This window comes from Salmo salar, chromosome ssa24 (assembly GCF_905237065.1).
Source record: "Salmo salar chromosome ssa24, Ssal_v3.1, whole genome shotgun sequence".
Classification (NCBI taxonomy): Eukaryota; Metazoa; Chordata; class Actinopteri; order Salmoniformes; family Salmonidae; genus Salmo; species Salmo salar.
In genome coordinates this window covers 36,512,912-36,537,790 of record NC_059465.1, presented here as the reverse complement: position 1 = coordinate 36,537,790, position 24,879 = coordinate 36,512,912, and the positions used below count along the sequence as shown (strand labels likewise).

Below are 24,879 nucleotides of genomic sequence, written 5' to 3'. Positions count from 1 at the left end.
CAGGGGGTGGAGTTTATAGGTGAGTGAAATAAAAGATAAGGCTCATCTGGAGGTAGGTTGGAGGGTGTTAACTTGGTCGCAACCCACGTTTGTCAGTTCAAATCCCAATGCGCCGTTTGTTTTCCAGCCTTACCCAACATACTTAATCGATTAGAAAATGTGATTAGTTGACTGAACAGCTTTATATGTGAAAGAAAGTGGTCCCCACCCCCTGCTAGCGCAGTTGACTAGGCATTTAGAGATCTGAAGATCACAGGTTCTAGTCTTGCAGATACCATTTCTAAAAAGACGTGAAAACTGATCTGGATGGTCGAAGGATTTCCATCATAATTATACAGCCCTCTAGAATCACTGGGACCAGATTCTAATCTTGTCCATGACCTTGGACCGACTTAATTCATACATTTGTCAAGGTCTATACATTACTTCAAGAAAGTTATGAAAAAATAAAATGTGATTAAACCAAAAATAAACAGACAGTTACCCAGTTTAAAACTTTTATTTTTTTCCTAATTTTTTTAATGTACATCTACAAAGTAAACTGTATTTTAACTTAAGTTACATAATGGTCAGGTGGGAAGTGGGATCACCTTAGCCATCAATTCATAAATAATACTTCAGTTCTTTAAGCCAAACTTGTTATTAATTACAGGAAGATTTTAATTTGTTTTAGTTTGGTTAGAACCTGTTCTTAAGTCTTGAATGCAGCAATAGTAGCAGCAATTAAACAGTCACTTTAACACTGTCCACGTTGGAAGAATTTCATATCAAGGTGCAGACAAAATGCAAGTTTCGGTTCTTTTTTTTACCTTCTCAATTGTTAAATTGGCAAGCCAAATCAAGTTCCATTTAGGGACTCTACAGGTGTGTATGGGGGTGAGGAGTCCTTTCTGTTATCAGCACAACTCTAAACTAATAAAACCTCTGTCCACTGCAACAATCTGTTTGAACATTCTGACTGGGAGAGGAACACGCATATAGCATGAGCTGTGTGGATTCTCTCTGTGTGAAGACTCAGAGAGCGAGGGTGGTAGAGGGGTCCATGTTCTCCACAGTATCCTCTACAGCTGCTGCTGATGGTGCTGTTGTACTGCAGGGACAAAACACAAAACGGAGCAAATCATTGAGATTGGCCAGTCGTAGTTAGATTAGATACAGTTGCATGTCAGTATTTATTAATATCTGTTTTCAACCAAAATTATCATTAGCAAAAAGGCTGAGAAATGGGATCAAACATTGATATGATGAACAACCCGTTTGCCCCAATTTAAGACGTGTAGTGTTTAGTTGAACAAGTAGCAAAGACATCCGTCAGGTGACTGGAGAAGTCCTCCCCCTGAGGCATGGGGTTTCGTAGGGACGTACCTTGGGGGTGAGCCAAGTAAGAGAAGTGAGCAGTGGAGGACACCGGGATGGGGTTGAGGGCATTCTGGGGGCCACCTGGCTGCTGGGGGGCCATCAGCATCATCTGAGGGTGACCAGGGTTACCATGGTGGGATGGCACCATCCCAGACTGGAGATGGGCCTGAAGAGGGAGAGAACAAGACAGAGAAAAAAGATTAGTAGAAAGAGATGCATACAACTGTTACTGACTTTGATTCCATAAAGGTGATGAATGATTTTGTTCCTGGGACCACTAACCTGCTCATATAGTATGTACTCAGAGTGAAGGGAAGGGCTTCTGAAGGTGGAGCTCACCTGCTGCATGTGGGCCATGTGGGAGGGGTTGTAGCCGTGCTGCATCTGCTGGGGGTGGAGGTACACGGCCTGCTGGGCCGAGGAGAAGCTGCCCTGGGGGGACTGGGGGTTGGGCCCCGGGGTCATGGAGGGTGGGGTGGGGGCCAGGGCCTGGTACATCTGCTGCTGGGGCTGGTTGCCCATGTGCAGGGCCTGGGCAGCTGCAGCAGCCTGGTGTTGCTGGACAGGGCTGGGGGCCGGGTGGTTGCCACCGTGCTGCACGCCCTGCTGGGACTGGCCTGTGGGGGTGGCCGAGGGCTGGGGATGCAGGGTGGTATTGGGGTGGGCGTACTGCTGCGGCATGGGGCCTTGTGACACTGGAACCCCCAAACAAAGACTGGGTTATTGTCACGGACCAGACAAACGTCACCATGTTTGCTTTACCAAAACAAAATAAGCTAACGTTTATTGCGCAATAGCACACCATTTATGCTTTTTACATGGAATTAGAGTGGCTATGCAACCGTATTACAAATCTCTCTACCACCGGTCCCAGAACCAAAATAGAGTAGCTGATTTGGTTCTGGGTGGTGAGATGAGGTACATACACACAACCAGATAGTGGGAAGAGTAGAAAATGTGGTCTGAGACACATATACAGGGGAGTCTTACCGTACATGGTGTGAGTCTGCTCACCATACTGGGTGGTGGAAGAGACCAGCTGGCCGGGATGGCCGTGGGTGGGAGGGGCCATCATCCTGGCCTGACCCTGCATCACCGGGCTGAACACATGCTGGGCCTGGGGGGAGACGGGGAAACTCACTGCCTGCACGTGTGTGTGTGTGTGTGTGTGTGTGTGTGTTGTCCTATTCCAAAGACACTGCTGATGATTTTCAGGCATTCATGTGCTCATTGGAGGAGTATTGGAATTCTTTCTACAAGCCCTGAAAATCTGTAGGGTCTTCTTTCCATTATCCATGGTCCATAGAAGTGAGTAGAGTAGTTATTTTGGCAGATTGTTACCTGTGACTGGTAGTGGGGCATCAGTTGCTGGCTGGTAAACTGCTGTGGGCTACAGGTGAAGTACTGGGTTGAGTAGGCAGGGCTCTGGGCCACGATGGGCGGCCCCGCGGCCGGGTGCATCATGGTGGGCGTGCCCTGGGGGTGGTGCTGGTCTGACCTCTGCTGGGGCATGTTGGGTACTGCAGCAGCCAGTGGCATACCACAACAACCGTTCAAAACACAACATCCAGAATAACAGGAGATATATCTGGGTGGGCAACCTTTTAAATTCATTATTTGTCTACAATGCTGAATCCATCTAAGATGACATACACCCTATGAAAATGCTGAATTCCAAAAGCACAGCAGCACTGTTAGGAGCTGTTTGGCTCTGCAGCAGACTAGACAACACCATCAAAAGCTCCACACATTCAGCAGCGCTATCACCCGATGCAGGCCAGCTGTTACAACTACAAAACAAATGAATATTTACTGCACAAAGTCATGAGAATGTCTTCACTATGCATTTGGCTCCATGTGCACGCATGTGTGTATGCAGGGGCAGCATGTCTGACTTCTGGAAGCAGGCTTTGACTGTTCATCTGGCAGCTGTACTGTGCTATTGATGAGGACAAGGAAGACATGAGACAGCGTTGCCAGTGAGCAGTCTAACCTTTACCTGGTCTGTAGGGCTTGGACTGGCTCAGCGTCATATGAGGCATCTGGACGTGGTACATGGCTGGAGACTGGCAGAGAAGATCAGAAGAACACCAGGGTTATCCCACCGATTTCTCAGCCCCTCTTGACCCCTTACCCTTTCAACTCTGACTTCCTCATACACCCACAATCCATGTTCACAGCATGCCTTGTAAACTTGAAGAGAAGAAAGGTTGTCTGGTCTCGTACCAGAGGTCACATGCATACACCTGTCTGTCCACACTGGGCCCCCCCTTCTATCACCTAGATGACTATGAACCATGCACTTTTTATTCTACCTTCATCTGCACATTATTAATGCAGGCTCATCAAATAGCAACATTTGCTCACATACAAAGACAAGAATTGCTCTGCATTTCTTCAGTTTGTAAACTAAGAATGAAGACAGTCTTAGGTCAGGGTAAAAAAATGCTAAGGCAGCGAGACCATTAGTTGTCAAATGAACCAAAGTAAGCTGTTAAACGAAGAGAAGATCAACAATTGCAATAAGAAATTGGCAAACCAACATCTGATGGGACATTTTCAAGCAAGCAAAACATGACATACGGATTTGGACAAAAAAAGGTGAGAAAAAGAGTAGAAAGCTTAAGAAATGCACAAACCTTCCAGATAATGCTTTTCTAATGGAGAGAGGAAAGGGAGAAACACAACCATTCTTTAGTTGCTTGTTTGTGGTAACTAGAAAATGTTTCTCTCTCAAGTGACTAATGTTGGATCACCATAGCAACTTCAAGACCAAAATAGATTTATTTCTTCAATAAATCACTTTGTGGCAGATATTGTATGTGCTTTTGGAGACAGCGCAAGTCCAGAGATCTCCATCACACAATTACATAGTTCACAACGGATTCACTAGTCTCAAACTGCATTCTAGGGCTGGGCGGTAGACCGTATTTTACTGTATACACACACACACCGGTATTGATGCACAGACCGGTTTGGGTTTTTACTTTACCTTCTGTAAGGGTATTTGAATGTTTGTTAAATGTGATATGCCGTGTGTAACGTTCATTTTTATAGTTTACTCCACTACTTGAGTCATCTCTCTCCGGGTCTGGTCCCCCACCCCAGGGTCTGGTCCCCCACCCCAGGGTCTGGTCCCCCACCCAGTCACTCAAGGAGTGCATGTTGTTGTTTGACCACCGGACACTTTCGTTCAGTCTGCATGGTCAATGCAGCACATGCAACAATTTTTCCACTTTGATCTTAATATAAATCCACAAGCATACTAAAACTACAATATTAGTTTGTGTTTCTTATATCTGCGAACAGCTAGTTTGTATTTTCTTAGCATGCTAAGCTAAATTGTGTTAGCCACTAATGCTAATTGCTAGTTAGCTGACTAGTCATATGTTGGATGTATGAATAAAGATTTAATGTAGCCAAAGACTATAGGGTCCCCTTGGAAACACTGATCACCATTTGGTTCCTACCCTGTCACAATAACTCGTCCATGGCATTTTCATTTGTTGTCATGTCACTGTATTCAAAGTGCCCACTATTATTTATATTCTATTTCCAAAAGTTCAACCGAGTGGTTTGATCTAAATTGCAACATTTGGTTAAAAATAAGGCCTAGTATTTTTGTCCATATCGTGGCAGTGTGGAAATGATCTCAAATGAGTGCAGGAAATGATTTTAGGTTGAAGTTGAATTAAACAGTATAAAACAATCAGAATGGAGAAAGACCCATTAGAATGTATGTGTTTCCACCCTAGGGTCACGTACTACTAATGAAGAAAATGTACAACTTAAGAATCAAAAACAAAATACCGTCAAATTTGAAAAATACCAGATGACATTTTGGCGATATCGCCCAGCCCTACTGCATTCAGGACTAGCATCAAGACAATGCTTCTGTATACTGACAGGAGATACTCAGAAGAAAAACAACTCAAGCTCGACTCAAACCCACCTGAAGTCTCCTGAAATGTCACAAACCAATACAAAGAATTAGTAGGCTACTCTACATGACTTCAAACAGTGAGTAAATGACTGTGGAATGGTGAAACGACCAGTCAGGCCAAAGAAGGACCTCTAATATATGCATGCCACAACTGCATATAAGGACATATGGATCACACAAATACCCACAAACTATAAAACACTGATAGTAGTGAAGCAAAAATTGAAGGTGATCCTTCTGGTTGGGAATGATACATTCCAGGGTGTTTTCTGGGTCAAAATGGGGCTTAGGTGGTGGATGTGGAGGGGCCGTGGGCATGGTCACTGGTGCGGTCCCTGACCAGAAATTTTAGAGACTATTGTCCGCAGTGACAAAATGTAGCTGTTATATAGCTAATTTACTCCAGTCTACACATCTTGCCATGGCTTATGCTATTTGTGTGACTCAAATGTAACAAAATCAATGTGGGCCCCATGACATGACAAAGATGGTCCTGAATGAATCATTTGGGAAATGTGATTGTCCCTGACTGATCTTAAAATGAATAGCTCCATAATCTTTTCTACATACTGTACTTTATAGCGGGTTTTAGTTATTTAAGTTTACACTGAACCTTTTCCCATCCCACTTGTTTTTTTATGTTTTTGTTTTTTTTACTGTTTGGACATAAGTGGCCTGAAAAAAAACACTTACGCGGCCCGCCCTAGACTTTTCTATACAGAAAAAAACTACAGGTCGACCGATTCATCGGAATGGACGATTAATTAGGGTCGATTTCAAGTTTTCATAACAATCGGTAATCAGCCTTTTTGGACACCGATTATGGCCGATAACATTGCACTCCACGAGGAGACTGAGTGGCAGGCTGACTACCTGTTATGCGAGTGCAGCAAGGAGCCAAGGTAAGGTGCTAGCTATCATTAAACGCATCTTATAAAAAACAATCAATCTTAACATAATCACTAGTTAACTACACATGGTTGATGATATTACTAGTTTATCTAGTCCTGCGTTGCATATAATCGATGCGGTGCCTGTTAATGTATCATTGAATCACAGCCTACTTCGCCAAACGGGTGATTTAACAAGCGCATTTGTGAAAAAAAGCACTGTCGTTGCACCAATGTGTACCTAACCATAAACATTAACCCCGTTCTTAAAATCAATACACAAGTACATATTTTTAAACCTGCATATTTAGTTAATATTACCTGCTAACATTAATTTCTTTTAACTATTGTGTCACTTCTCTTGCGTTCAGTGCAAGCAGAGTCAGGGTATATGCAGCAGTTTGGGCCGCCTGGCTCGTTGCGAACTGTGTGAAGACTATTTCTTCCTAACAAAGACAGCCGACTTCGCCAAACGGGGGATGATTTAACAAAAGCTCTTCCGTGAAAGAATCACAATCGTTGCACCAATGTACCTAAACATCAATGCCCTTCTTAAAATCAATACACAGAAGTATATCTTTTTTAAAATCTGCATATTTAGTTAAGAAATTCATGTTAGCAGGCAATATTAACTAGGCAAATTGTGTCACTTCTCTTGCGTTCATTGCACGCAGAGTCAGGGTATATGCAACAGTCTGGGCCGCCTGGCTCGTTGCGAACTACTTTGCCAGAATTGTACATAATTATGACATAACATTGAAGGTTGTGTAATGTAACAGCAATATTTAGACTTAGGGATGCCACCCATTAGATAAAATACGGAACGGTTCCGTATTTCACTGAAAGAATAAATGTTTTGTTTTCGAAATGATAGGTCATTAATATGGTCAAATCCGGAAACTACGGCTCACATGTGTTATTATATTATAATTAAGTCTATGATTTGATAGCGCAGTCTGACTGAGCGATGGTAGGCAGCAGCAGCAGGCTCGTAAGCATTCATTCAAACAGCACTTTCCTGCATTTGCCAGCAGCTCTTCGCTGTGCTTCAAGCATTGCGCTTTTTATGACTTCAAGCCTATCAACTCCTGAGATTAGGCTGGCAATACTAAAGTACCTATTAGAACATCCAATAGTTAAAGGTATATGAAATACAAAATGGTATAGAGAGAAAGTCCTATAATAACTACAACCTAAAACTTCTTAACTGGGAATATTGAAGACTCATGTTAAAAGGAACCACCAGCTTTCATATGTTCTCATGTTCTGAGCAAGGAACTTAAACGTTAGCTTTCTTACATGGCACATATTGCTCTTACTTTCTTCTCCAACACTTTGTTTTTGCATTATTTAAACCAAATTGAACATGTTTCATTATTTATTTGAGACTAAATTGATGTATTGTATTAAGTTAAAATAAGTGTTCATTGTTCATTCAGTATTGTTGTAATTGTCATTATTACAAATAAATATATATTAAAAAATAAATACAAAATTCGGCTGATTAATCGGCTTTTTTGTTCCTCCAATAATCGGTATTGAAAAATCAAAAATCGGTCGACCTCTAGAAAAGGAGGTGTTGTACCACAACACACAGACAGAGAGCAGGAGATAAGGGATGAGGTGAAAGGAGGGTAAACTAAATATTTTAGGACCCTCATCCACCTTCCATGCTGCTTAGCAACTGTGCATGCCAATCATATACCACTTATAATTTCATGGGGATGTCTCAGCTTTCACAAGTATTCTTCTGACCTGCCAGAGTTGTGGGGGCATGCAGGGGGATGAGTCTGTGTGTGTCGTCTCACCTGGACTCCAGGGCTGACAGGGGTCAGAGGGTACATCTGGGGGAAGTAGACCTGTTGAGGCTGCTGCATGACGATAGAGGGGCTGGGCTGGCCTTGGGGCCGCGGGGGGGTCGGGGTGGTGGCCGGCTTTGGCTGCACACACAGGCACATATTACAAAGTCTTTTCATCTTCAAAAGAAATATCGGACTCAAGCAGAGATATCAAATAGCAGAAACAGAAGATGCAGCCTATGTGGGGAGTCAAACTGACCTGAGGAGTGAAGACCCTGGGTTTGAACTCGTGGGCATTGGGATTCAGAGTTGACTTTCTCATTTGACTGCGGAGCAGGAAAAAGGAATACATTAACATAAGACAGAAAATAATTTATTTAGGCAAAGCGGGAGTTCCAGGATGATACATTTCTCTCAGGTTGGCTCTTTAAAGCTGCACTCCATTTGTGCCTACCCTCAAGAGAGGCCCACTACAACACCAACTCAAATGGAACAGATGCATGGCCATGACACTCACTCTGCCTCATCCTCGTCCTTGTCTTCAGGCTTGGCTCCTCCGCTGAAGTTGGGTGCAGCTGTCTGGACGCCCTGCGAGGTCACGTCAGGCCCCCTGTTCTGCTCCGGGGCGGGACAGAGGGAAGAGGACAGAGAGGGGGATGGTGCGCCAGGGCTGTCTGGCTTGTTGCTCCTGGCGGGGACCACAGGGCCCTCCTCAGACCCCTCCAACCCCTTGTCCAGAGGAAGCTGCTTGGACTTCTCTCCCGTGTCCTGCGGAGGCTTAGTCACCATCTGCTGAAACTGTGGGTCTGGGTTAGAGCTGGACTGCAACTAAGAGAGCGAGATGAGTTTTAGATGGCTGTACTAACAAAGATTATTTATGACATTTTCTGTATTTCACTGTCAAGAGATACTTCTTCCTGAAGGAAAGTGAGGACACCTAACTTACCCTAAAATCTACACTAAATTTCTTTAAGTTGTCTATTTGTTTTCTGTGGTCTGGTGCCATGGAGGGGGGTCCTGCAGAGAGAAAGTGAAAGATCATGAGACGTTTCACCAATACAGAAATAGAGTTGCATTTCAGACAATACAATTGGATCCTCCTCAAACTGTGAGCTGTGTCCACGCTGCAGACCTTTAGACAGTGGTCTGTTGATACTAGGGGGGCTCTCCAGAGGTTTCATGTTCTCTTTGTTGACCGTAGGAGAGTTCTGTCTCGTCGCCTGGACCCGAGAATCTTTCGCTATATTAAGGGATGAAAGAAGGGGAGAGTAAATTGTCAAGTGCCTTGTTTCAGACAGCGGTCGATTGACTGCTTTTAATATGAAAGTGACAGATTCTTACGTTTGTCACTACTTCAGAGCATACAGCCAGAAAACAATAGGAGTATGGATGTCGATGGCAAGCAGACTTACCCTCTGCTGAGGAGGTGGCGGCCATATTGGGGGCAGGGCTAGCAGCAGGTGAGGAAGCTGACATTGGCGTGGTAACGGGTTCCACGGGAGCGGACCCAGTCTGGGGCGAGGGACCAGGGGATCGAGGTCTGTGTGCTATAGGAGAGCAACAAACACCGTTATCCTACACACATCCAAAAGAGAGAAATCCCTTACACTACATAAGACTTCACAGCTAAGATGAGAACATTTCATTGTCCAATAAGTTTACACGGAATGGAAATTTGTCTTTAGTCTATCTAGGGCTGTCGCAGTGACCGTATTACCGCCACAACGGCAGTCGAGTCATAAGTCTAATTCCCTGTGACCACTGGTCAGGGTAAACCCATCCAAAACTGCGCAAATGAATGGCCCTGAATGGTAGCCTACCAAACTTGCCAACGAACCTCTAATGGCCTCGTACTCAGCACTCCATTGTCCCTCTAAATCACTTCATGATTTAATCATCTGAATGAGGACAATGGTGATGGGAGTCAGAGCTCCCGTTCTGAAATGGACTCGAGAAAAAGCCCAGGACCCAATATGCATAAATGTATTTTAAAACCCGGAAGGATGTGAAGGACAACCGGTCCGATGAGAATGAGGGAAGCAGCAGAAGACATTGTTTTGATACCTTATTAAACCAGAGCCGTTACAGAAAGAGAGAATGAGAAAGCACAGAGCGAGCATTGGTGCGGTAACTGAAAGGTCACTGGTTTGAATCCCCGAGCCGGCAAGATCCTTGAGCAAGACCGGGGAGAGCCCCCCTTAGTATCAGCAGACCACTTTTAAGTTCTGCAGCCTGAACAGAACTCTGAAATGTGAGGCACAGGGCTAGTAAGAAAAGGGGGATACCTAATCAGTTGCACAACTGAATGCATTCAACCAAAATGTGTCTTGTGCTTTTAACCCAAACCCTCAGAGAAGTAGGTTGCAGAAACAAATCTACCCAAATCCTCTAATTCCTTCAATTTACAGTGTTAAATAACTAATGTGTGACTACAATATTTTTTGTGAACAAATGTTTAGTTTTGGCATTATGATAAAGGTGGGTAGCAAAATCGTTGTGGAAATCTGTTGCAGCTCAAGTCAACTACAAAATCCACAATGCAATGCTCTCTATGGGCTGCTGGCTAGCAAGCAAACGTAGCTACACACAATAATAACAAAGACATAATCAGCATGTAACATAGCAAATTGGGATACAACCCGGGTCTTTAGCGACAGCTCTAGCACTGTGATTCAGGGCCTTAGACCGCTGCGCCACTCGGGAGGCACAAATATACTTTTGAGATGGGGAAATGTTGCCCATGCTATGAAAAATGACCACGCAGTGCATTCTGGGCAATTCAGGGACAAGGAGCACCCTCTTTTAAGGAGTGAATGCGAGTCTATTGGGCGCTAGCTCAAAACATAAATCTTTACCAAGATGTGAGATAATTAACTTGCCATCTATAGTATCGTGACACTACGTACTTGAGGAAAATAGGCATGTTTCTCAACATATACACCGACTTTGAGAAAGGGATTGCGTGACAATTAGTTTAGCAATCGCGTGACGCAGCATGACAACGTGAACGTGATTGGTTGACAGTATGCTTGGTCGGGGCATTATACGTTCCCATCTCTTTTCTATAATATATCTCTAGCAATGCACCCTGGACTAAAGAGGCAGACAAATGGGAAAAAATGTGCTAGGCTCTGTTAAATTACACATTTCTCCAGGTAGGAATATCGCAAAAAATATGATCAATGGCTCATTGGAGAGAAGACATCCTCCAGAGTCAAGACATCCTCCGGTATTGAAACCTGACATGTATGATAGACGTTTTCACAATGTGAAAGTCATATTCCTATTAACTTCCAGTGTAGTGTGAGTGACTATCACGGTGCTACTTCATACCGGACGGATTTCTGCCTGCTTGAACACCAAAAACTCACTCAGAGATGCACAAAAACTAAACATTCAAAATGAATGAACCTTCAAGCGACCTCTTCAGCGCCCGGGGAGCAGTTTAGGGGTTAACTGCCTTGCTCAAGGGCAGAATGACAGATTTGTCCACCTTGCCAGCTCGATGAATCAAACCAGCGACCTTTCAGTTACTGGCCCAACTCTCTTAACCTCTAGGCTACCTGCCTTAGAGAGCAGAAGCGTGCAGTGTTTGTGGGAATGTGAGAGTAAGACACGGGACTCAGGAGGCTTGGAGCAGGCATGGAGGGAGAGACCGCAACTACTGTTCTCGCCCTGGAATAACTTCTTGCTAGTTACCATCCCATCGGATTACATTGTACCGGTCTTGACTGCATCAAACCGAGAGAAGCTAGCTAACTTGGCTACTTGAGGCTAGCCATAATGTTACCTTGCATCTCACTATCCTACAGTTAGGCCAACACATCACTACTCCATTCAAATTAGCCTAAATACAAGCCTCCCTGTTGGTTGTTGGTTGTTGTGGCCTTTTAATTGTCGTTGTCATGCCATCTTCCATTGATTAGATATCCCCTAACTTGCTTGACACACAAGCAGATTAACAATGCAATCATCTCGCCGAGGGAAGGATGAGAGCACATGCCCTTTTATGCAACTTCTTCCAAATCATCAATAGTCTCATGCAACACTTATGTTTTGATTTCTAAGACATTCCCAGGTTTATAGGCCTATCACAACTAAATAATGTATTTTATTGTGACGGTGTAGGCTATATTAAATGGATTCATTTGACTTGTTAATGTTCCAAAGGCGTGCATCAGCATCTTGTACGTGTGGAAGCCAGGAGATGCTAAACATGTTATGTTAATTAACAGTCAAATGCCATGAGACCGGCAGTCATTTGCATGACAATTAACGGCTGACAATCTTATGACCGCCACAACCCTAGGCATACCATTTGTCTATGTAATATAACCACAGTGGCTATATCTGTAACAATCCAAGCTATTTTGCCAGGTGTCATTTCCACCCCAGTCCTGAAGGACCGATGGGGTTTCTTACCTCCGCTGACCACTGAAGACCAGGTGCCACTGGATGAGCTGCTGCGGGTAGCCGGGGGCACAGGCACCTCTCCTGGAGCATTGTGGGGCATGAAGTCCACTCCCGGGGGGACTCTACTCCCGGGGGGAACTCTGTGGGTGCGAGGGGTACGCTGGGTCTTTGGGGACATCCTGGGAGGGCCTGAAGGGAGAGAGATGGTTGTGACACATCCCATCATTTAGCTAGAAGGAGCCCAGGTAGACTTATGAGCCACTAGTACCACAAACTATATGCAGCTAGGTGGACAATACAAACAGCTACTTACCACAGACGATATTACAAAATGATTGAGGAACGGTGATGGAAAAACAGCATGAATACATACACCATCTTTCCTTCACCAATACAACGGTCATCAATGCACCCAGTGGACTTAAACACTGACAAGTCTGTGACAAGCCTTTGATTAGTGCCTCCTGCTTTCAAGGCCACACCATGGGAGTGTTACTGGAGAGCGACCAACACCACACAATTCACAATGCAATGTGTGCAAGGAGAGCGAGAGAGAGCAGGAGCGAGAGAGACAGGAGGATAGCGGAGGTAGGGCAAAGAAGAAAAAAAACATTGAAGTCCAAAGCCGTTTCTCAATTGAAAAGGAGCGTCTTGTAGCAGGAGATTAGAGACAGCAGCAGCACAGCCAGCCCAGCCCAGCGGTGCACGTGGCTCTGTGTGTTCACCACTCTGTTAGGAGGGAGGTAGCTACCTTCAGAGGACATGCGTCTACTGGGTATAGTGGAGATGGGAGCTGGAGAGCCGTGAGCAGAGGGGTGAGACGGGGGCCGGGAGGGCCGCGAGGGGGGTCTGGATGGAGGCCGGGTGGGCGTGGCCGCCCTGGGTGGGAGAGGGGAGGGGCCTGACTGGTAGCGGGAGGAGGGCGATGGGCAGGAGGTGGCACCTGATAGGACAAATGACAATGAGCAGAGGAGGAGAAATAAGGAGAAACGAGAGAGCAAGGACAGAAAGAGGACTGATAATAAGGTGGAGCGAGGGGTAAAGACGAGGGATGGGTACACAAGGAAAAGGAGGGTGATTCAAGGAAAGGCGGGAAGAGGAGACGGGGTCAGCAGGTTGAAACGGATAGAAACAGCATAGCAAAGAATAAACTCTAGAGATTGATGAAAACAGTGTAAACTTCAAAAAAGGTCAAAGAAAGTTAGGACGCCGAACAAGATGACAACTCAGGAAATGAAACTGAACTGACATTCAAATTGTTAATGTAGAGAGAGAAACATGCAATTGTGTTTTTTTGGATGAGAGGATGATTACCGAGTACTAATGTCTGAAAGTCAAGGCCAAACTCGCCACGGCCAGTTTCCCAGACAGACTGACAAATCCTATAGGTGATCCGACAGTTGTGGTCTAAAGACCAGTTAGAATATACAATACAAACTACGAGATGAACATACAGCTTAACTAAAAAGAAGAACGTTAACTAAAACTAGGGATTGGGTAAATTCAGGACTGAGATGAGCTCATTCAAAAATAGCCAGTCATGTTCACACAACTGAACTCTACAGGATGCCTGTAAAAACCCATCTAGGGGTGGTCTGACAGAGACATCCTCTGGCTTTGACAATAGTGCCTTTCATTCAGGCATTGTGTGGTGCCCTAGATTTACTGGGGGAGGTTGGGTAATGGCATTATGTGCACGAGCACAAAACACCACATCTGTCATTTTAGTCCTTTCTCAATCTGCCATGTCAGTCATTTTTATATGCCAGGAGTGTAACAATTCCATCCAGAATATCCTAGGTTTTTTGGCGAACTCCAAGGTCTTCTGATAATACTAGTCCCGTGTGAATCAACATCCCTGTGTTCTGAGAGCAATGTCTGAATTTGACAGGTGTTGCTCACAGTTTGAGCAAGAAAACAATAAGTGATTGGATAAATTGAACGAAGTGCTGCTCATAGCCTATATATGAACGGCCAACATGTATCAACTTCCACAGTGAATGCTTTGGTTGTTTTGTGTGTGTGAATTGAATATTGCCAAATGCATCACTGAAACATATTGCTCCTATGTAATGCAACCCTTGCTGTTAATAGATCCCAAAGCAGCATACAACTGAGCTAAACATTTGGAAATGACAAGTTAACTGTTTAGCACCCATCTGAAGCCTGGGGGGCATTTAGGATGTAGTGTTTAGCTCCCATCTGAAGCCTGGGGGGCATTTAGGATGTAGCGTTTAGCTCCCATCTGAAGCCTGGGGGGCATTTAGGATGTAGTGTTTAGCTCCCATCTGAAGCCTGGGGGGCATTTAGGATGTAGTGTTTAGCTCCCATCTGAAGCCTGGGGGCATTTAGGATGTAGTGTTTAGCTCCCATCTGAAGCCTGGGGGGCATTTAGGATGTAGTGTTTAGCTCCCATCTGAAGCCTGGGGGGCATTTAGGATGTAGTGTTTAGCTCCCATCTGAAGCCTGGGGGGCATTTAGGATGTAGTGTTTAGCTCCCATCTGAAGCCTGGGGGGCATTTAGGATGTAGTGTTTAGCTCCCATCTGAAGCCTGGGGGGCATTTAGGATGTAGTGTTTGGCTCCCATCTGAAGCCTGGGGGGCATTTAGGATGTAGTGTTTAGCTCCCATCTGAAGCCTGGGGGGCATTTAGGATGCCTTCTACTGAGGATCGTTAAAATATTACACTTTCTTAATTCAAATATTATATATATCAACCCAAGACCTAAAAGATGGTTTGGTTCAGAAACTTGGAACCAAGCTCGATGTATCAGTGTAGCATATTGTCGCTTGGACTTGTTGAAATATCTTCACGCCTAGAAAAAAAACATCCAGGCTTCCATCCCAAAAATTACAGGGAGTTTGAAAAAAACTAATCTTGGCCGAATCGTCCTCTGGAATAACGGACATTCTGGGGTAATAAATACATAACCAACATTCTCTAGTAATACTAGTCCCATGTGAATAGGACTTTAGTCTACACCTGTTGTTTACAAAGGATGTGACAAATAAAATGTGATATTGTTCCATGCTCCAGGATGAACCAGGGTGCCGGGGGTCCTTACCTCCGTTGACAACCCGCTGGTCGGCTCCAGAGCTGGGGGTGTAGTCGTGAAGACCTGGCCGGGGTGGTCCGCTGCTGCTTTGGACCAACCTGGGGGAGTTCTGACGACCCGCTCCCCATGACATCCCCTCTCTGTTCCTCTGACCCGGGGGAATGTACTTGTTTTCTCTACGGAGAGATCAGTGACCCAGGAGAACAAGTTCAAAACTAATGCAACTACCACAATGTGAAACCAGATGTGCGAATTGGCAGCGGACTCCTACAAACAACCTGCAAGCCTGCCTCTGCAATGTCCACAACTGAACGAGAGCTTGAAGACACTGCAGTATGCCTGTATGTTAGCCATGCATGAGAGAGGCGAGTCGCAGCTGAACATGGATGCGAGTGATAGACGAACATTCAATTTATCGATGCTAGCATAAACTAATGGATTGTGAAAACCCCTTGCCCCTCAGAGACCCACCTGTTGAGTGTATGTTGCTCCCTCTCTCCCCTCACCACGGCCGTGTACTTCTCCTCCTCGCTGCGCTCATCATTCTCCAGGGCCACGCGGGACTTGTAGGTGGAGCTGGACTCGATCTCCTCCGCCAGTTGGGCCGCTCGAGCCTCCCGCTTCAGAAACTCCTCAGAGTTATCCCGCTCCAGGGCAACCCTGCACAGCACAGGGCAAACCTTAAACACACACACACACACACACACGTCCCCAAACAGGGGACACACACATGCAAAGCAAAGTGGGTGCTACACATTGTTAGTGGATGAGGTGAGTTCCTTCTTGATAAACCTGGCTGTGCCTGTGTGACGCATGAGTGGACAGAGGCAGGAGTAGCTTACGTGTAGGTGGACAGGCTGCTGTCGTAGGTGGACTTGATGCCATACTGCTCTTCATTGTACTTGAACATGTCATTCGGGTCCCAGCCATTTGACTAAGAGGAGCGAGGCAGAGAGGGAGAGGTTTTTGGTCAGATGATATAAACTATGAATGGAGAGTAAAAAACAACAATGCTCTGGAGTGAAGTGTCACCTAGCTCCAGATTTAGGATCATCTTCCCCTGCCCCAATCTTAACCTTAAAGGAAAACTTCGGGATTGATCTACTTCCCCAGAGTCAGATGCTACTGTAGACTTCCAGTCATCGCACTAACGCTAGTTGGCATTGGCTGCAAAACGACCTCCAATTTCCTTCATACTGGAAGCAGAGAGAGAGTTCATCTGACTCTGGGGAAGTAGACAATGGCCCTCATTGCCAAAATCCCAAAGTAACCCTTTAACCACTAAGGTGGAAAATAAACTGATCCCAGATCAGCATCTAGGGGCAACTTTGACCACAGCAGCAGATATAGTTCCATGCAGAGCACTAAATGGAAAGCAATACCACGTCTGTGTCCAGAGACTCCAGGCTGCCTGAGACCATGTGCTGCTGCCGCCCTCCATCCCACGGCTCCAGGTCCTTCTCCTTGTGTTCCCCGTTGATTCTGCCACCCACTGCAGTGTCCGTGAAGTTATCTACACGTTACGACACACATTCAGAGTTATATACAGCAGACAGACATGCATGCAAACAGAGGGGATCACACATACACACGCAGGCACACGCATAGGTAAATGATGACTGTGCAGGTGTGGAGAAGGCAGATAGCACATGATCTGCCGTTCTAAGAGCCAGGTGCACTCTTTGCTTTGGCAGTGTTCATGTCAGGATAACCATTAGACAGTCACAACACCGAAGTAGCAGAATCATAGTGTTAACATTAGGGAGAATGAGTACAGAAATCAATGATAGTAAGCAAAATAAATCTATAAATAACATGCACTTAGATTACAGTCATAGCATGAAAAATATGCCTTCTGACCTGCCTGGAAATGTGATCAGGCAGAATTGATTGAATTATAAAAAGGAAAATTTGAGACCGCACTTGTCATTTTTAAACGAGAGATATTTTAGCACAATTCAACATCTTTGTAAGTACTTTTGTTTCAGTTGCATTTATTCAATTGAGTCAACCAAAGCTCTTTAGAGAACCAAGCCATTTGAATAGGTCCTCCAGAAACATGGATTTTAATGACAAGGGGGTCTGGCTGAAACAAGCCCAATATGAGGATTGACCCTTATAATATATGGCATCCAGCAGACACTTTTATCCAAAGAAACTTACTGTCATGGGTGCATATCTATTTTTTTACGTATGGGTAATATTCCCTCAAATGTTGTCCCTCACTGAGCAAATTTCAGGTCTGCAGAGCACAAACTTCCAACATTGTGGAAATTCTGTGCAACTTCCAATGTGAGTTTACAGTGAACACCGAGTTATAGTTTCAGACAGTGATCAAGTAGGCTGTCGCCATTTACTCATAATGTAGGCTTATCAGAGTGGCCAACCATCAAAAACAATGGAGAAATGCACATCATAACATGGAAATAGCTGTTCTATCATTCAGCCTAAAGTAGCAGCCAATGTGTGGTCAATGTAGGCCTACATTCCATGATACATTTTATTTTGTATAGTGGTTTCTTGTGTCAAACACATTTTCAGTCACCTCCTTGTCTGAAAGACAAGTGGATAAGCAGGTTAAAAAGTATTATTACTCCCATACCATTATTATAGCGAATCAGACATATGATAATACCCTCCGCCTATTGGCTACTTAGCTTATTCAAGACGTCTCAAAATACAACATTGCCTCTTAAGACAAAAAAAGCTCTTCAGCCGACTCGCTTTTCAAAGGTCTAGAAACTTACACGTTTTGTGCTCTTGTAGGAAGCAATCACTCCCCCCTATTGCATACTACAAATGATCTATAACTGGGCTAATAAATCACTAACTAGCAAAGGATATGAACAAAATGTGCATACATGCAGCTCTCACGTTGATCTCAAAACAAGCGCATCTACTCACGACCACTCATGCTGTAAAAGCAGTCCAGTTCAACATGAATGGCACAGATTCATATGGCAATGGTCTATTTGCATATAGGCCTACTGCAGCTCTGATTGCTTATGCCGCAAAGGTCTGTGTAGAGTACAGGCTGAGTCGTGCGTGTCAACACAATAGAATCCCACTCCGATGCGTTTTTCCTACAACAAAATCTCTTGCATAGTTATGTTTTGGTATGTTGCATTGAAAGTGGCTAACATTGCGTTGATTCAATCACAATTCCCACAGTAAAGGGAAACTTTGATAGTGTTAACTAAAGGGGAAAACTCTAGAAAGTTGAGTGACTTTCAATCTCGTGCTTCTCTGTGCAGGCTGATATTTATTTTGTGCGGCAGTCCCGGGGAGCTGCTTGCAGCTTAGAGGGAACGTTGCGTATGGGTGGTCCTGGGAATCGAACCCACTATCCTGGCGTTGCAAAAGCCATGCTCTACAGAGGACCCTTGCACTACTGCATTTCCTCAAAGCTTTTGAGGTTTTACTGTTTACCCCCTTACCATCAAAATTAACATGTGTATGCGTCAACAACAACAAAAAGGTGCAAGAGCAGAAAACAGCATATTACCTGTGTCAGTAGAGACTACACCCATTTGAGGAAAAACACATGGAAGAGAGGGTCAGTTGAGAGAAGACAGGTAGCCTAACCCTGGGGTTCCCAACCTTTTTCCTGAAGCGCCACTATGTATATACTAATGTTTCCATTCCAACCACACAGCTACATTTCTTTCATCTACAAAACAAATGGGTTTCTGATGCATTACCTGAGACTTAGCCCAGTGAAATATCTGGCACATGGCAATGAGATACTGTATGCATTTAACATGTGGCCTTTGCTATTTGTCAGCTAGAAACTGGGTTGGCTACAACAAGAACCTGGACACCCAGGGATGCTTCCGGAATGGCTGTGGGGAAGCACTGATCTAGCCCATCTACTTCACACAGTACCACTTCACTAGTTGATTTGATTACAATGCTAACTAGCAGAGTATATCATTGCTCACTGTGCAGTGTTTGAGTCCTGACAGGTTTAGAGGTAATATAGATATATTGGATCACAGCCTTATTGAGTACCCCTGCAGTGCCTGGGAGACATTCAGAGCAATCAATATTTCACATTATTACTCAATGACTGGCCACAGAGGGAGCATTCAGTTCAGGCACATGATCTAGCCCTTGGCTCTGCTTCTAGACATGATAACAATTCACACAGAAGGAATGGGCAATCTTTGTATTGGCCAATAAATAGGCATTTCCTCACGAATCCAACCAACTCAAGTTAACTTTGTAGGTGGAGCTATGTCTTTAAGGGGCCAGTGACAACCTTGAATGTATAGGTCTTGACATAAGGATGTACCTTTTCTGGCAAAATTGAAGTCCACGTCTCTGAAGTGCACCACCACCACGTCGGAAGCCTTGAAGATAATGCTGTCCACGAGGTCTTCCTGTCGCAGGCCCACACTGGGCCCAGGACTCTTTATGTTGGCTGCATCCAGAACCAGGTCACACTGGGGGATGGACGACAGAGTGGTGAAGTAGAGAGCTCCATCAAATATCACTGTAAAGGCTTAGGTTAGCCTACTCCCTGAAGGGAATACATGGTTGTATTTGATATTTATTTGGGTTTTATGTGTGAGATTATAAACACTGTATCAGTAAGTGATCCATGTAAAGCATTTTCCCTTTAATAAATGGACAACAAGGCTGTTAAACTTGAAGCACATGTTGCATGTAAGGCCCACTGTGTGTAACCCTCCTTTTATGTTACCAAGAAAGATATAATACTTGTGAAGCCAAGCATATTCTACTAATAATCATTCAGCAGACGATTTTACCAAAAGCAACGTACAGACATACGTATGAGTGGTCCCGGGAATCAAACCCACTACCCTGGCGCTACAAGCACTATGCTCTACCAACTAAGCTACAAGGGACCAGGTCATACAACACATATCTAGCCATAACAATTAAAATGTACTTATTGTCACCCAAGAGGAAAAATGTGGCTTGACATTGCTTCATGTGCTTATCCTTACCTCTGGGCTGTATGTTTTAAACACCCCATCATAAACCATTCCATTTTTTACTTTCAGTTCACAATTGGTTCCCTGCAAATGAAGGGAGAAAAAATATTACTCCGTTATCATCGTCATACACACGAGATGTACGGTTACATTCCAACTCAACTAAGACCATTGACTTGCTGCTAAGAAGTATCTCCATTGGCAGTCTGAACAACACATTTAAACAAAGTTCACTCCTAAAAAAAATATGCCTTTTAATTAAAACAATCTGTCAATCACACATGGCTTAATTATCACAAGGGAAAACAATATGTGGTACATGTCACTGTTGCTTGGTTGATATGCTTCAACGAGTCAACAGCACAAGTGGCATAGAGGTCTAAGGCACTGCATCTCAGTGCAAGAGGCGTCACTACAGTCCCTGGTTCAAATCCAGGCTGTATCACATCCACCCATGATTGGAAGTCCCAATCACGGGTGCACAATTAGCCTAGCAGCTTCCGGGTTTGGCCGTCATTGTAAATAAGAATTTGTTCTTAACCGACTTGCCTAGGTTACATAAAAAAATTAAAAGTGTAGTGTGCTGGCATTAGCTTTCCAGTGACATTAGATAAAAAAGCTTTGTTCAGTATTTCCCCTGCTTTGGGGAGGGGACACATCCAACATACACAGTATCTGGCTCTGCTACCTCCGTCTAGAGATCGGTTACCAGTTAGTTTCAAATCATAAAATGTATTTGGTGTTGCCTGATCCTCACAGCCTTAATGCATCAAGTGATCGGGGAACTGAGGGGGAACATACCACTAATGATGTCAAGACATGGACCATCCTCATGTTTGCATATACACCATTAGAGACAACCTGAAAGACAAAACGTATTGATCATGCAATTCAAACCTGAGAGCCCAAAGTAAAATAACACCAAAGAATATGTGTGCAAACATTATGGACAAAGAAGAGTGTGACAGACAACTGTGTACCAGTATGCTGGGGGGGTTTTCTCCCATAAAAAACAATAGTAGATATGATACCCTAGATAGTGACAAATCATCATTAGCTGCCAACTTCACATCCCTAATTCAAATAATGGGACTGAAAACCAAATCAAACAATGATAAATGAAACTGTTCACTTACTGCTGCTGAAGGTCCTTTGGCACTATGCCGCCCCCTTAAAGACAAAAAATAAAAAACTATAATTGTCAATATCATTATAATCCTCAAAATGACTCATTGCTGATTCTGTGACACAAAATAGACAGATAAATGCAGTGTTTGATGTCTTTCCACAGTCAAATAAACACTAAGCATATTTAATGAGTCCTGCATACCCTGTAGTGATAATGATTCATATGGGTAAGTTTCACCTGAAATATGACTGGCTAGATATTTTCACTAGCTGTGCAGTGGATACTTCACTTTCCCACACACACACACAATTTCCTTCTGGAATAGGAAATACATTACTGAAATAATTTCAGTTTGCGCTTGCCTCCCTAACCCATATGACAGGTTATATATGCATGGCTGGTTTAAACGTCTATGATGCATGGGTCAGGACTCCGAAGTGTGGAATATGACTATTGTTGTTGGTCCCCCCCCCAAAAAAAAACACATGCAACGCTGGAACGTACTGTCCCTACCGTCAACATAGTTTGCTATCAAAATAGACTGATATGTTGATGAAATAAAGCCCTTCTGGTTAACGATAGTACTTACACAAGCCATGTTTCAAGGGCACAATTTTACACAAGCAGCAACTAAAACGTCATGGTTGAAAGTCCTTTGTCGGTCTCTAAATTATATCTTCGCCACAAAACCCCGCCACGCCCCCTTTTCTTTTGCAGACTTGCACGCACTTACAAGTTAAAAATGATTGCAACATCGTTGCTGTGACTCCGACTTCAAAACAAAAAAGGTAGCAAGCTAGTTTGGCAATATGACTTGCAATCGCCGGTGTCAAAACTTCCATCTCGCAACAATATTTAAAGGCAAAACGTTGAGTGGTTGTGTCCTGCCCACCTTTACTATACTGACTTATCCATTTGACGCCGATGCAATGAAGGCATGAATTAAATTACTCAACGATAGAAAGCGTTAACTGGTTAACAGGGTAGTAGCCTAGCTAATTCTAGTTAAGACGGTATAGCTAGCTAGCTAGCCGTTTGATTTCTAGCTGCATACGCATCCTCTTAACAGGACGATCCATCGAAGCAAGTGGAACAGGATACAAACCACTGCTAGCTAGCTATGCTCTCAATACTAGCTAACTTACAAACAGACATGGAGCTACCAAACCAAAACTAGCTAGCTAAGTACGGCATTACTGCTGGAACATGCAGTACTACGAGACCGTGTCCAGCATCATTCGTAGGCCTAATTTGCTAGGGTCCGTGCTATCCGGGATCCTCGACGTCCCTCACCCGTTCACATTTTAAATGGTTACATTAAGGCTAGGGTTAGGGACATCACAAGGATTCCGAATAGTATGGACCAAGTTGCTAACTAGCTGGATAGAAACTTGCCTACCGCCAACGACGTACGGTTAGTAGTCAGATAATAAGCATAAGCTGGCGTAGACCCAGATAAAATTATTTCGTGTTGAGGTGCTGATTAACGGTGAATAACCTATAAGCTATAAAAAAAATATTTAAAAAAAGTCGCACACTTCATATATATAACCTCCCAGTAATCAATAAATTACTGTGAGGTTAGAGATCGTTATATGAAGTGTGCGACTGTTTTTATAGCTTATACTATAGCAGTCAGGGCGACACACGTTGACATTTATCGTGGAAATATCAACTACTGTAATTAAGAGCATAGTCAGCGATTGATAATTTCACAACGTTGGCATCATAATAATAATATGGTTAGCTAAAATGTCGACTGAATAAAATCACCTACCTGCCCAAATTCTGTCGTCCGCCACTTCCCCCAGCACCAGAGGCAGCGCCACTGCCGGGTTTGCGATTACCACCGGCCTGCTTCATTGACATGATGAGCCCATAAACGACGTGTGTGGTGTATTCCTAAAATCTCAAAAACATGCACTGCAACCAAATGACGACTGGATAATATTTAGCGATAGTTAACTAGTTTAAAAAAAAACGTCAACTTGATAACGTCGCTCAGCTACTCGCGCATGTGATTCCAAACCTATGAAAAGTTAGCTAGCCAACTTAGCTAGTAGCTGTGTAAGTTAATGCCTTTTAAAAAATATAAGTAACGCTCTTTAAAAAATAGAATATGCGCTGACTACACTTGTAACAAATGGGTGAATTAACGCTCCTGTCAACTTGTTTTTCGATTCTGAAAATGTATTTAAATTCTGTCAAACGGGATTTTCAGCTAAGTCTGGTTCTCTCTTCGTTGCTACCAGCGAAAAGACCAAAACCAGTCTTGAAAGGAGACAAAACAGCGGAGGGATATACCGATTTCCGTCACGCTTTGATCCCACCTAAATAAACTGCCCCTCGTCTTTTGACAACCTTAAAATGTTCATGTTTCGAATAAAATAATAATTATAAACCCAAATGAGTGACTGGCGGTCAATCCACAGTCTAACCGTCAGGTATTTTTTGTGGAGATATAAGACCTACAAATTGCACTATTTACAGGAAGTCAAGAGATCATCCGCAGCGGTAGCAAAGATTTGGCGGTACCATGGCATCCACGTGAGCCGGGTGCTAGACGATCTTTGATCATGATGACACCCATTCATAAAAGAAACAGCTCAATTCGTGTTAAAGACATACAGCTACATCTTGAATAATGAAAAAATTGCATCAATAAATATTTCCATTTAGTATTGACTGTCAGAAGGTTGAACCACAGTCAGAGATATAATTTTATCACTATGGGTTGAGAAGTTGTGAGGCGAAAGTGAGATAGATGGCAGTGTAGCAGCTAGGTGTAGGCAATGGTAAATTGGATTATTTATTTATATGGGAAAAAACATCCATCTTGGTGAAAGGACTTAACATTTTTTAAAACATCTAAACTCTTTGAGATGATGATTGGAGTTGGACCTCTGTTTGATCAACTGAGTTAGTGCCAAAAGCCCAGAACAGTGCTGTCCCAGGACATATTCCTGAAATCTATCCTTTTCAAATTGGGCATAACTGCTTATTGGTGGGGAAGTAACAGTATTTCTATTCTATAGCTCGGTATAGGGATCATTTGTATCTCTCACATGTAAAATAAATCGATTTTACCAATAGGTTTGATTAATTTTTGTAATCTGATGCAGATCATGTCCAAATAATTTAGTGACATTTTCACTGACACAGATTAATGAGGCTATATCAAACTTTTGCCACAGGTTTCTTTGTTGTTGACAAAAGTGGTTCTTTAAATGGACATAGCTATATTTTCCAGAAATTACTTAATTAGACAGAAAGGGGCACACCTTGGCACATCACCAAAATCATATATTGTTTGCCTAATTTGGGTGTCA

The 24,879-nt window shown here is 43.7% G+C and overlaps 1 protein-coding gene across 6 annotated transcripts; it reads right to left on the bottom strand.

The window, feature by feature from the left end:
• Positions 1 to 483: 483 nt before the first annotated feature.
• On the bottom strand, positions 484 to 24,005 carry LOC106585853 (ataxin-2). Of its 6 annotated transcripts, none has more exons than XM_014172548.2 (25): positions 23,328 to 24,005; positions 21,558 to 21,591; positions 21,223 to 21,282; positions 20,434 to 20,505; positions 19,755 to 19,905; positions 18,966 to 18,980; positions 16,843 to 16,973; positions 16,303 to 16,394; positions 15,932 to 16,120; positions 15,470 to 15,636; positions 13,156 to 13,347; positions 12,414 to 12,593; positions 9,404 to 9,538; positions 9,124 to 9,231; positions 8,938 to 9,008; positions 8,509 to 8,819; positions 8,251 to 8,317; positions 8,001 to 8,132; positions 3,999 to 4,016; positions 3,359 to 3,425; positions 2,701 to 2,879; positions 2,350 to 2,476; positions 1,642 to 2,054; positions 1,366 to 1,525; positions 484 to 1,090 (listed from the first exon to the last, which is right to left on the bottom strand). In XM_014172548.2, exons 1-25 carry the CDS (start codon positions 23,417 to 23,419, stop codon positions 1,062 to 1,064), a joined length of 3,192 nt encoding a protein of 1,063 aa, XP_014028023.1. In that variant the 5' UTR covers positions 23,420 to 24,005; the 3' UTR covers positions 484 to 1,061. The 6 variants fall into 6 exon arrangements, with proteins under 6 accessions (XP_014028023.1, XP_014028027.1, XP_014028028.1 ...); XM_014172552.2 differs by having other exon boundaries at positions 1,699 to 2,054; positions 23,328 to 24,002; XM_014172553.2 differs by lacking the exon at positions 13,156 to 13,347.
• Positions 24,006 to 24,879: the final 874 nt, after the last annotated feature.